Below are 12,374 nucleotides of genomic sequence, written 5' to 3' on the forward strand. Positions count from 1 at the left end.
TCGTGCCCATCCACAAGCTTGGAGACCCCCTAGAGCTATGTAACTTTAGGTCCATCATGGTGTACCACACACTGGCAAAGATATATGGAGCAGTGCTAGAGGCAAAACTTATTGCATATGTAGAGGGAGGGAGATTGAGAGTAGTAGGATGGGCTGGTTTCCGACGGGGGTTCTCTACACTCAAACACATTTTCACCTTGAGGAGCACGTTTGAGTAAGAAAAAATGAAAAAGAGGAGGCTTTATTGCTGCTTTGTAAATTTCTGGAAAGCCTTTGATACAATTCCACGAGATAGACTATTAAAGAGGTTGTAGATAGTTGGGATCCCATTAGATATGAGTGAGATTCCCAAGAGTACTTTCAGAGATTGTCTCTAGCACCATTGGAGGGAAGTAGCGTTGTCCTTTTTCCTCGACACTCTTTGATCTCTACATCGAGGAGATAAATGATCACATCACCGGAGGAGGTGGCAACGGGATAGAGATAGCAAGTATACTTGTGTCCATTTTGCTTTATGTTGATGATATTGTTTTGGTCTTTGAATCGAAGAGGAAGGTCTACAACAGCATCTCCACGCCCTTCATGACTTATGCACATAGCTTGCGGATCGATGGTTAATCTTGGGAATTCCAAGATCTTGATCTTCCACACATTAGCCCTAGTGAGGAGGAGATTAGTCTTCACTCTAGCAGCCAACATGTGGAGGTTGTGGACTCATATATCTACGTAGGGATCACTTCCACTACATTTGCTTGCTGGGAGATTCAATCATTTACCATGACATAGACAGCCATATACAGACTCACATGAGGATACACAACATTTGCCATCATGGGGAGAGAGTGCCACCAGACACACTTCCAAGAGCCTCCTACACGGAGATGACTATTTGATAAAGTGGTCACACCAGCCATGATGTATGGTGCACCTATTTGGATCCCGGTCTTGGCTACACACCTATGGACGCAGATCGAGAGACCATAGATCATTATGCTCTCATGGATGACAGCAAACCATCAGTAACACATGAGATCATTAGAACCGAGTTCAGTGCATCCCCCATGATAATGGGGCCCCCTTTCAGACCATTAGCTTCATAGACAGTACGTGACATGCACCCAGATAGACTACCTCGGAGGGCCTTTGAGGCCTCTAGGCGGCTAGCTCAGGCAGGACAGGAGACCTCATGGTATATGCACAGATTGAGCTGTGGCTTATTGGATATGGGATTGGCATCGAGCACCACCACCCCTTCAGAAACCTCTCCCAAACAGAGAGGAACTTGGTCACGTGACAGGATTTCTGTCAGCTGTACATACAACATACATAGCTATTACCCAGGCAGCCCCTCCCCTCGAAGATGTCTTACCACAGAGACCACTTCATGAAGACTACCGTGGATGGCTTCAAAGGGCTGCTCAAGTTTCTGCATGAAAGTAGCCATCAGGTGCTGGCTCATTTTGTCCGTGACAACCCTCTCAATGCTTTGCCATACCATCTCTCTGTCTCTCGTGTCTTAGGGGTCTAGTCGTGGATCCCTATTAACGGTCTCCAACTTGAGTCCAGTAGAAAGCTCTGGAACTGGATCTATACACTGATCCATCTTAATCTCCGCTTGAGCAACATGCATCCTCTTAGCCATCCATCTGCTGCTAGGATGTCTCACCTCATTCTGGACTGCAGCCAATGATTAGCAGTCCTCTCCATCCCGAGAAGACTGACCTCCTGGAGGCTGCATCTCTCAAGAAGAGGCTGATCTCCTGGAGGCTGTCATGCAAGTCTCTAGCTACAGACAAACCAGAAAAGATCTAGCCCTCCATATTTGTGCAGTTATCTCTCTGAGATCATTGTCATATTATAATGATTTGGGATCTTGACCGTAGAGTAGGGTGCACACAGCTCTTGTATTATGGTTTGTAGGAGAATTTTGAGGGTGGTTTTGTAAATTTATGTCCTATTCAGGGCTTGCGTTGGGATTATATACCTTATTTTATTTTGACAAAGGTGTTGATTAATAGAAATCTCTCCTTGAGAAAATTCAAAAAACCAGAAAAATTAACCTTGCAAATAGATTGCCAGATGCTTCAACAGAGGCATTGGGGACTGAAATCCCCTTCAACACTTAGACCATGTATTGTACCTTCATAGTGCAATATTCAGGTAGGGGTTTTCCTTTCAAGGCCATGCTCCAAAAATCAACCTTCTCTTGTTTAGAAAAGGCAAAAGCCCAAGACATCTGAAGGATTAGAACATGTCAAAGAAAATCCTTTCAGGTAATGTAAGGTTTTTTCTGGATGTACCAAATAGAAAATTTTTAAAAGATAACATTATGGTCTAGTAGAATGACATTATTTCCCGTCTTTCATAAAATTTTGCTCTGTTTTCCCTTTTCCTGATATGAGCTCCTTTTTCAGTGTGCTGCTATTCAATTTCGCATCAAGGTTTTCCGATGGGCCATTGGACATCTAAGGAGCAACGTGATACACACTGGGTTGCTTAGTGGGACCTCTTTAAATGTAATCATGAGAATATTTTCATATGCTGTCTATCTGGGTTACTTTTTTTAAGAAGCATTTGCTGCAGATGCGTAATATGCTACATTATTTTTCAGACTGCTGTGAAATTGCTGAAGGCGGTTTCAGTGTTCTGGAAGGATTTAAGAGGTGAAATTGATGCTAAAAAGGCGAAGAATGATTCCTTGATACAGTTCAAGCATCAAATTCATACAGTGGATTTAGAGCCTGATGGTGAAGATGCCTCTTTCAGAAATATGTTTCCGGATTACTTGAGAACTGCTGTAACAAACAGTGAAACTTCTGATAGCAGCACTCAAAATGTATGTTAAGCTTGTGAAAAGATCTTGTTTGTCTCTTGTTTTCGTGGGAGTGCTAATTCCAAACTTGTTCAAGCACCAGGTTCAAAGTTCCAAAATGCAAAATGGATGTCTTTTGCTGTGAGATACTCAGAAAACATAAGAGTCTTGCTAAAGTAAGTAAAATGCTACTGTGTTCTGTTCAGAGTGCATTGGATGAGGAAATGACTCGCATGGGAGCTGGACAGTCATTTATTTCAGAACAAGATTGGGAAGCATGTCAGGATATTTTGAGCAGAGAAGTGACAAGTCTTGAGGCTCAAATTTTTGCATTTGACAGAAATTGTCAGAAGGTATAAATTGCCTTGAGGCAGTTTGATGGTGGTTCAAATTCACTGCTGGAGAGTTAATTGTCACTTGGTGCTTATGCGTCTTGCATGTCTCTTGTTCAAACTGTTCTGTACCTTATAATCCTGTATTTGAAACTAAACTGCTACTGCATATGCAGAATCCAGTGCATGCAGTCATTAGTGAGGATCAAAAGTTGCAAGACTTCTCTCTTGCATATGAAATGGGAAATAAACTTCTAAATGGTAGGGTTGCTGATGTGGATTTTGTATTCTTATTCTGTTGTCAGCCGTGGAATAGGGTGTTGAGCTAAGAATGTTTCCATGTGTATATCTAGGTATAGGGGCTCTATTGCCTTCAAATATAGATAAGAGGCTAATGTCAGCTCACATGTTAAGAGTATCTATGGAGCATAACAGTCTTGTTTCATCTTGTGTGGAAAACAGGAAAGACTTCAACATTTATAAGGTGCGTTTCCTTCTCCTTGGTGCAAGGATCATATCAGTAGGTAGTTTGAATGGTCTGATCTAACAACTTATGTTTTCTCTTCCTCCATTGCTAGTGTGCACTGTGTCCAAATCTGCATCTAGTAATAATTCTGATGTTAATTATGTGATTGTGGTGGCACATTATGAACTCCTTTGTAACATCGATTGTTTCCTTTTTATTCTTTGGAGGTAGTAATGGACATCCCAAAGTATGCGAATTTGGGTTAAGAACTTCTGGTCTGGCTGGATGGATCCTACCATGAAATTACTTATGTCATGCTTGTGCAAGCTATGGAGAGAAGACATGAATGATTTTAGAAATGGCTACTTTGTAGACCACTCATGCACACACACGCATCCATCCATGCACCCACTCGTGCACAAATCTTTTGTTTTGTTTTGTTTTATCTTTTTTCTCTTTGGAAATACTTCACTTTCTTGTGTGAGGCACCTCAAATGAGCATGCATGCATGTGTGCACACATGTTAGCTTAATAATCCCCCTAATGAAATCAAGTCCCAATTCTCAAAGGTTGCAGAAGACATCTTCATGCACATGGTAGCAAGCATCTATGACCAGGGCCGCCTTTGCTGAACAAATTCAACCAACAAGGAAGCTTTTCTTGTGAAGGGATAGTGGATGTTAAGATATTGAGCTTGCCATGCAGTTTAAGGAGCTCAATCCATTTACCTCTAGTAATCTTATCACTTTATGTCATGCTGTAGTTTTCTTGATATATGATGAGTGGAAGACAAAATCAGATTTAAGCCATTATATTTGAGTACACTATTCTAGGTGAATATGCAGTTTCCCATTCTTGCTCAAACATTACAGGCAGCTAGCAACTAAAAAAATTGATCTTCAGCCACCATTTCAAATGCTTCCAATGCTCTCTTTGTCACAAATGAATCAGCTGCGTATGCTTGTGCCTAGAAATTTGAGCCATTAGGTGATTCCAACCTATGTGAATCACCCATGAGTCATAAAGAATGTATGTATGTTCAAACGAGTTGTTAGCCAGTAAAGTAAATACAGCAAGAGTACTCAACTTGATGGTTTTTATCTTAGAATGGTAGAGGCAAACAAGATTTTAGACAAACCATATATAGAAATGCACAGGCGAGATTTTAGACAAACCATATCTTGAAATGGTTGAGGCCTCGCTGTCCTCATACAAGTAAAAACAAGATTGTAAATGGACCACTTCATGAACGCGTTTAAGGATTGTAAATGAGTGACAATACCTCAGAGATAACTTAGGAACTGGTCCATACTTTAGATTTTTTGAATCATCCCTGCAGCTTTTTCTATTTTTCAACATCAATGTTTGTTGTCTTCTTTCTCCTCTCTGTCTTTAACCTTTTGCATCGCAGGTCGACTTCAAGATCCCCTTTGGTGTGTCAGGTTTTAGGCACAAAAGGAATTTTCCTGGTCACTATCTAAACTGATCTCTGACTCAAAGTTAAAATCACGGCCTTCATTGGATGAAGTTGTTTCCCTCAATGGTCACAACTTAGAAGCGGTTCCGACTTCATATAATGTTAGTAAATTCGCTTTGCCTAGGTCCACTTGCATTAGAAATCTCTAAAGGATGCAAAAACCCAACTACCTCGAGATGCTTGGCTTTGTTCGCTTGACATTCTTTGCATTGAGGAACATGTTGTTTTATATCCTTATGCATTCTAGAACAATAAAAGTGTCTCCGTACATGTGTATAGGTCTTTCTTATCCATAGTTGTCAGGTGTGCGATATGATACGGTATGATAAAATATGGTACTAAATGGTACCTTATGAATTTACAATGTACGGTACAATATTTGTACGGAAAAAAACTTGATCTAAAAGGAAACCATAAATCATTAAATGATAGAACACATGTTTAGAGTGGAAATAGCCATTTCATTACAAAATAAGATGAATACATGAGGGTGGACCTCATGGTCGCATGTGCTGCGTACAACATGTGATACATCATACAACTAGAGTCTAAAGACTAGTATACATGGATAATGGATCATAGTGGCATGTGGATACAATGATAGTAGATGCAAAAAAGAGAGAGATTTATGAATCTATAGACTATGACGAAAAATTATAGGTTTGGTGCTTCTCAATGTCATGGTGCTAATGTTGGATGTAGAGACTTGAGAGAGAGTGAGATGCGTGAGTCTTGACTCTTGAAAGTTGAAAGAGAGGGAGAGGTTTGGGGTAAAGTTGAAAGAGCATGAGTGAGAGAGAGGGGATGGGAGAGGCTTAAGCCTTGAGCCTTGATATAGGGTGTGGGAAGAGGAGTGAGTGAGAGGCTAGAGTCTCACGAATCACAAATCACCATTGAGATTGAAGATTGAAGAGAGGGAGATGAGAATGGCAGATGCTTGCTAAATTTGTATGGAAGCATGGAGGAGAGGATTGCCTTTTGTAGATGAGAGAATGGTCAAACAATCAAGGAAGGGTCGATAGTCAAACATGGGTGTCAGCTGGATGGAATCCAAGGGTGCCCGGCTCTCTTCCTCCCTCTCTCCCCTCTTTGCGCATGAACACAGAGAAACACGGCAGATGTGGTGGCGAGAAACGATTTGTGTTACCGCATAAATTTGTACGGATATGCATCATATCATATAGTATGAATTTTATGGTATTAACAGTACCGTACAATGCATGGCTGCAAGTATGTTCTTATTTGTGGATGACCTGCATGAGGATTATCATGACACTCATAAAGAATATAGCACCATGTGTTTGAGTCTTGGGGTCTATATCTTCATCATCAAGGGTGAAGTTCTTCCATGGATTGAGGTCATTACTTGTAAGAGAGGAGCCCTTGTGGAATTCGCATCTTGTGCATGGATTGGTTAGGGATCCCTTTTTTTAACCACATTGCACACCTTTGTATAAGACTCGTTCTTGTCACATTTTCTTTGTAGAGGTTTTAATAGATTACTCTTCAACACTGTAAATGAGAGTGTCAACCTTAGGGATTCTGCTTAGAGCATCAGCTCTACAATGTTATATTGATCCTTGCGATATTGTAGCGTCTAGTTAGACTCTTGACAGTATTTAGCCCATCTAGCCTTTCTTCCTTTGAAATCTTGTTAGGCAATAGGTTTCTTTGAAATCTTGTTGGGTAATGGGGCATTTGATACTCTCTTGATGAAATACCACCTTAAATATACCGCCATATAGATAATGGTTCCACTTTTTCAAAGCATAGAGAATTGCATAGAGCTCATGTTCATAAATAGACTAATTTTACTTGGTCTTATCTACATAGTTCCTTGGAATGGGGAACGGGACCCTCTAGAATGGGGGGAAGGCCCAAGGTTAGGGAACAAGAATGCAGGGAATGGCACATATCATAAGTGCCCCAAATGTTTTAGATATGCCCTTCATGTCTTGAATTGCTCCCAAATGCTCCAAATTGCCATAAATTGCTGTAATAGCCTTTCAGTGCTACAAAATGCCCAAATTGCCTTGAATGTCCCATGCCTTGATTGCTCCAAATTCTGAAATGCCTCAAATGCCTCTCTAATTGCCCCAATAACCCTTGATGCTCCAAATTACCATAAATAACCCAAAATTGACTAGATTACACCCATAGCTCCAAAATGCCCTAAATTGCTCCAAATGCTCAAATTACCCCAATTTCCCTTCAAATTAGGCGAAAAAGATGAGTGATTACCTTGGAATTGAGGACATGGCTGAAATTTGATAGTGATTTGCAAGAGTTGATGTAATCAAATAGGAACCTTGCATAGACCTATGATTGGCTTGTGACTTGTCTTGACACTTGGGAGTCTTCAGCCAGAGAGAGAGAGAGAATAGAAAAAATATCAATTTTTGGCCAGCCAGAGGAAGTGTGTCAAGAAACGTTCCTTGGCCGCTTCACCTCTTGGGACGGTTTGGAATGCGTTAGGCTGTTTCTACAGGTCGGAATAGCCATCCCATGTTTCTATGCTTATCTGGCCTTTCAGTTTAAGAAGCCACAATTCTACCTTCTTGGACTAGCACATCCCAATGGTTGTGGTAGTATTATCAGTTTCCACTACAAATAGTTTGTGTGGATCCACTTTAGCTAGCATTGGTACATTAGTAATACGTATTTTGAGTTTATCAAAAGTGTGTTGTTGTTCACTCCAAGAGAGAGTGCAACCTTGAGCTTTCAATTGGTTTGCCATAGGAACAACTATCTTAGCATAATCTTTAATGAGTTTGTGGTTAAATCCACCAAACCAAGGAATATTTGTAACTCCTTCAGATTTGCAGCATGAGGTGTGAAGATATGCTAGGGTTTGCATAGAGAAAACATAGGGTGTACACCCATGACTAAAACACAATAACTTAGGTTGTAGTTCAATAAGCACAAACCCTAAACACAAAACTCAAAACTTAAAACTCAACCGCAAAAAATGCAAAAAAAACAAAACAAAAACAAAGAAATAGAGAGAGAAGCGAATAAATCATTGCGGCAGATGAATGGAAGAGTGTACCGAATGTTCAAGGGCAGAGTGTGAAAGTACACGTCTACAGGAGATGGATCTTGAAACCACCAATTGGAGTTGTAGGAGTGTGGAAAAGTGTATGGTAGTACATTGGTAACCAAAATGCAGTGCCTTGGATGCTGCAAACTTGTACATGCAATAGTGAACCAGTGAGCACAGCTGAAAACTGCGCACTGGAATGGAGTTGGGCGATAGTTGGAGGAGGTTGTTGGAGAGTGTCGGGGCCTGCAATACTGAAAACGAAGGCTGTCTGACCCTGGTGATGATGCAGATCACTCCGGTAGCAAGCGGAACAAAGAAGCATAGTAGTTTGGGGCAGTCTGGAGCTATTGCAGTAGTAGCTAGAAGTTGTCGCCTATAGCAGAGGATAGGCTGAAGATGACATGGCAGCACTTGATGATGATTGGGCAGCAGATGGATGTGGGCTGCAGGTTGGAAATTGGGTGCCAACAATAGTAGAGTGTGTGTGGGCTGTGAGTGTAATCTGCAAAACAAGGATAGAGGGAATGGTGGGCAGTCTGTTTATTTATAGATGTAGAAGGATCCTCCCAAATTAGTGTTTTGCATATGGGATGCAGAAATTCTCTAGGAAGGCACATTGTTAAATGAAAGTTTTGGTAATTTATATGTTTTGAGGCTGCTTTGAAGAGCTAATCAGTTTGCAATGCCTTCTTAGCCCAACACAACACCTCCTCTTAGGGCCAAAATTGGAATGAGAAAGGGGCTGTAAGAAAAAGCTTAAGCCCATATGTACCAAAGGTGTTCAAGCCCAAAAGTATCTAGGGCTTTGAACAAAGGGTGCATGTTGGCCTCCCAATGGCCTAGCAAGACTATAGAGGCAATGGCTATTGTCACAAGGAAGCCCAAGCGATCATCCTAGAGAGGCCAAGGCATCTGATAAATGATGCTCATTGGCTACCAAGTGGCCTACTAGGACTTGCAAAGGTAGATCGACTACCTAGATATAGTTTGCGGCCTGTCAAGAATTTGTGCTCCGTGGGGAGAATAAAAAGAAATGGGTAGGGCCAACACATCACAAAACAAACAAGCTATCCCAACCATTGCTGAGTGTCAATGACAAGAGAAAGGTGTGAAGAAATTAGTGATGTGGTGGTAAAGAACCATTGGTAGAGATAGCTTAGGATCCACTGAGGGGTTGTGCTACATGATGAGAAGGCACATGCAGTAGAGGTGCCACTTGGACGGTGTTCCTCTTGGGAAAATTGTTTACTTGCCTAAGTGCCCTTTAACAAAGGCGATGAGGATAATTCAATGCAAAGGGAGAGGTACAGTAGGGAGGGAAGGTTGATGTCAAAGACAAGTGCTAAAGCTTGTAGAATACCAAGGGTAGGAACCTCCTATCAACCCTTAGTGTTAAGGCGTAAGGAGTAAGAGGACCTTGATGTGAGTCTTCATGTGGTGCGAAGAAGTATGGTGATAGATGAAGATGAAGATAAGGATGAAGCACCTCGACTCGAAGAGCAAGATTGAAGTCAATACCATGATGGCATCAAGAGAGATATTACACAATCCACCTTTGGACAAGAAGCTGCCATGTTGGTAGAAGAGCAAATCTCCGAGAAAGTTGAAATCACGAGAGGAATGGTGTACATCCAATGGCTTTGGCCCAAGAAGAACGGATGCAAACTTGAATGTTAATTCTACATTGAAATACACAACCCTATAAGAGATCAAAATTTGAAAACAAAGGCTAATAGTGAGATGCATCAAAATGAAACAAACCTAAAAAAGTACAGCTGAGTGAAAGATACGCAATGAGTGTGTCTCTATGAGTGAATGCAACAGAAGATAGAAAAATGAAAAACTAAGTAGAAAGTAACCTATGAGCTTGACGCATGAGCCTAAGAAACTAAGAGGTCTAGGGGATGCGAGTTTTCCTAGGTGGAGTTGCGGAGGGAGACCTCAGAATGCAAGCAGAGTGGCATGGGAAAGGAGCTAGTAGACAAATCAACTTATCCTTCAATGTAGTGAAAGATATGGATTATTGAGGTTGTTCATGTTCCACATGTTCAGCGGCAACTATGCTAGAAGGAGGAGATGGGGTAGCAATGGGACACATAGCTCCACTGGATTATCCAATAGAAGTGGAGGCAATCATGGCAGTCTGGTGTGGTGTGGTTTCTTATATGGGAGACCTTGGGCCTTGATACAATACTCCTCCACATGGTTAGATCTTTAGTGGTGTCTGCAAAACCTATCCTTTTTTGGGAGTTGTTGCTAGACGGGTTTGGTTTTTGTGGTTCCATTTGAGGAAGGGGTGTCTCCCTTGTGTTGTTGCCTTCGCATCTTGTGAGCTCTTGCCACCTTTGGTTTTTCCTTGGAGAGAAGAGGCAATCCATGTAGGTTGGCATTCGCTCTAGGAATCGTCGCGAACCTCGGCACTACTCTATCCGCCCCCCTTCTCCCCGGTCCAGTTCATGCCCTTCGCCTCTGTCTGCTTGCGCTCGCCCCCAATGGGGATCACGGCCCTCGCCTCCGCCAGTTTGCACCCCAGATTGCGGCCCGTTTTTTATGTCTTCCGCCAGTTCGCCCCCTTCGTCGAACATCCGTCCCCTGCCTCTGGCCACCCTCGGGACCGGCCAGCTCGCCCGCTTGCCTCCCCCCCCCCCCCCCCCCCCCCGAGGTAGCACTGTGACGTGATTGGTAGTTCTCTCAGAAGGGACGCGCAATGGAAACATCCGGTCAGACGCCGGCGCACTCTACGAGTGCCCCCCAGTCAAACACCTTGCCCGTAGTCCTCTTTGAGGAGCAGCTCTTAGTCATCCGAGTTGGAGCTAATGGAAACATCGATTTATGGTTAGGTAGTAGGACATTCCCTAGCCAGGGCCCAATTTCGAGACTGGCTTTACTCCACATTGTGCATCGGCACAACACAGATCAAGAAGGCGGCCCTACTGGGCCAAGGGATCTTCATGGTCCAGCTCAGCTCAGCAGACGCAGCTCGTGAGTTACTCGCCAGTGCACCATATGCGTTCACAAAAGGGGTCATATACATGGTCCCTTGGTACAGTGGCTTTACTGTGGAGGCGTTTGCACTCCACAACAGGTTTCTTCGGCACCGGTTCACCCTTCTTTTCCCCAGCTTGGCGATTGAGTATTGCCAGTTGGTGGAAGACTTTGAACGACTCTTCGGCACTATCCTTCCCGCGTCTTTCGCGGATGCAGTGACAGCAGTAGGAGTCCCAAAGGTACGGGTGGCAGTGAAAGAGGTCAAGAATATCCCACAGTTCCTAGAGATTGAGGTAGGCGGACATTCCTTTAGGCAGTAGGTGATTGTGACTGGGCAACCAGGGCAGTACTTACACTGCTACGATTTTGGGCAGTAGGCAGTAGTTTGTACGCGTTTCGGTGCCAAGGAGGCCCCGTCGACAGGCCCGCAGGTGGACGTCGACGGCTTTACTCGGGTCCAGAGACTACAGAGGGGGAGAAGACACGGGGGTTGTAGCCAGCTCATTAGACCTAGCCTCGTCAGCAGGGTGTAGGCGCGCGTGCAACGCCTCCTCAGTAGAGCACTCCACAGCCTCCCCCTGTCCATCCCACCCGGTAGCATTGCAGCCCTCCACATCCTCCACCCACACCACAGACCGCTCGTCCACCCACCCACCCACCTATCATATCCCCCCCAAATAGGGGGTGGTGAGCCACACACACCTACCTCCTCTGTGCACCAGCAGTCTTCCCCCTCCCACACAACCACCGGCTCATTCGCCCCTGCCACCCGCCATATCTTCCCGAGACAGGCACAGTTGTTGCCACAGGAGTTCTTCCGTAGTGGCCCATGGTCCTACTTGAGCGTTGTGGAGCGCGGAGAGTTCCCACTATCTCTAGAGGTGGGGATCTTTGTGATTCGTAAGTTAAGGAGGGGCAAGGTCCACCTACTAGCACCATCGGATGGACCAAACTACACCTTTTTTTTAGGCCTCTCACTCAGGGGAATGGACAACCACAGAGATTGAGGAGGAGCTGAAGAGTTAGATGGCGGATCACATCTCCCAGTGGATGGGAGATGAAGGATTAGTATTGTTTGCACAACAGTGGCGTGGTTGCATGATGTACATTAATTGGTGGGCTGGTGCCGAGGTCCCATACTTAAGCATTATCTTTAGAGCCCCCCTACAGTGGAGAGCTCCGAGGGACGTGATCGAGTGGCCCCTGGCACAGGCGGCCCGTTTCTACCAGTGAATAGAGTCGCGCGCTTCTCAGCA

The 12,374-nt window shown here is 43.8% G+C and overlaps 1 protein-coding gene across 4 annotated transcripts in view; it reads left to right on the plus strand.

Moving 5' to 3' along the window:
• LOC148030995 (midasin-like protein) overlaps positions 1-12,374 on the plus strand; it is a 229,112-nt gene that overhangs the window by 137,017 nt on the left and 79,721 nt on the right. For all 4 annotated transcript variants that reach the window (XM_087684534.1, XM_087684537.1, XM_087684536.1 and 1 more), the window contains exons 50-54: positions 2,415-2,516; positions 2,612-2,836; positions 3,019-3,165; positions 3,321-3,405; positions 3,498-3,628. In XM_087684534.1, coding sequence (XP_087540660.1) covers positions 2,415-2,516; positions 2,612-2,836; positions 3,019-3,165; positions 3,321-3,405; positions 3,498-3,628 — 690 coding nt within the window. The remainder of the gene's footprint in view (positions 1-2,414; positions 2,517-2,611; positions 2,837-3,018; positions 3,166-3,320; positions 3,406-3,497; positions 3,629-12,374) is intronic.

This window comes from Lygodium microphyllum, chromosome 9 (assembly GCF_053477565.2).
Source record: "Lygodium microphyllum isolate KBCC chromosome 9, Lygodium_microphyllum_v1.1.10, whole genome shotgun sequence".
In the NCBI taxonomy this organism is placed as follows: Eukaryota; Viridiplantae; Streptophyta; class Polypodiopsida; order Schizaeales; family Lygodiaceae; genus Lygodium; species Lygodium microphyllum.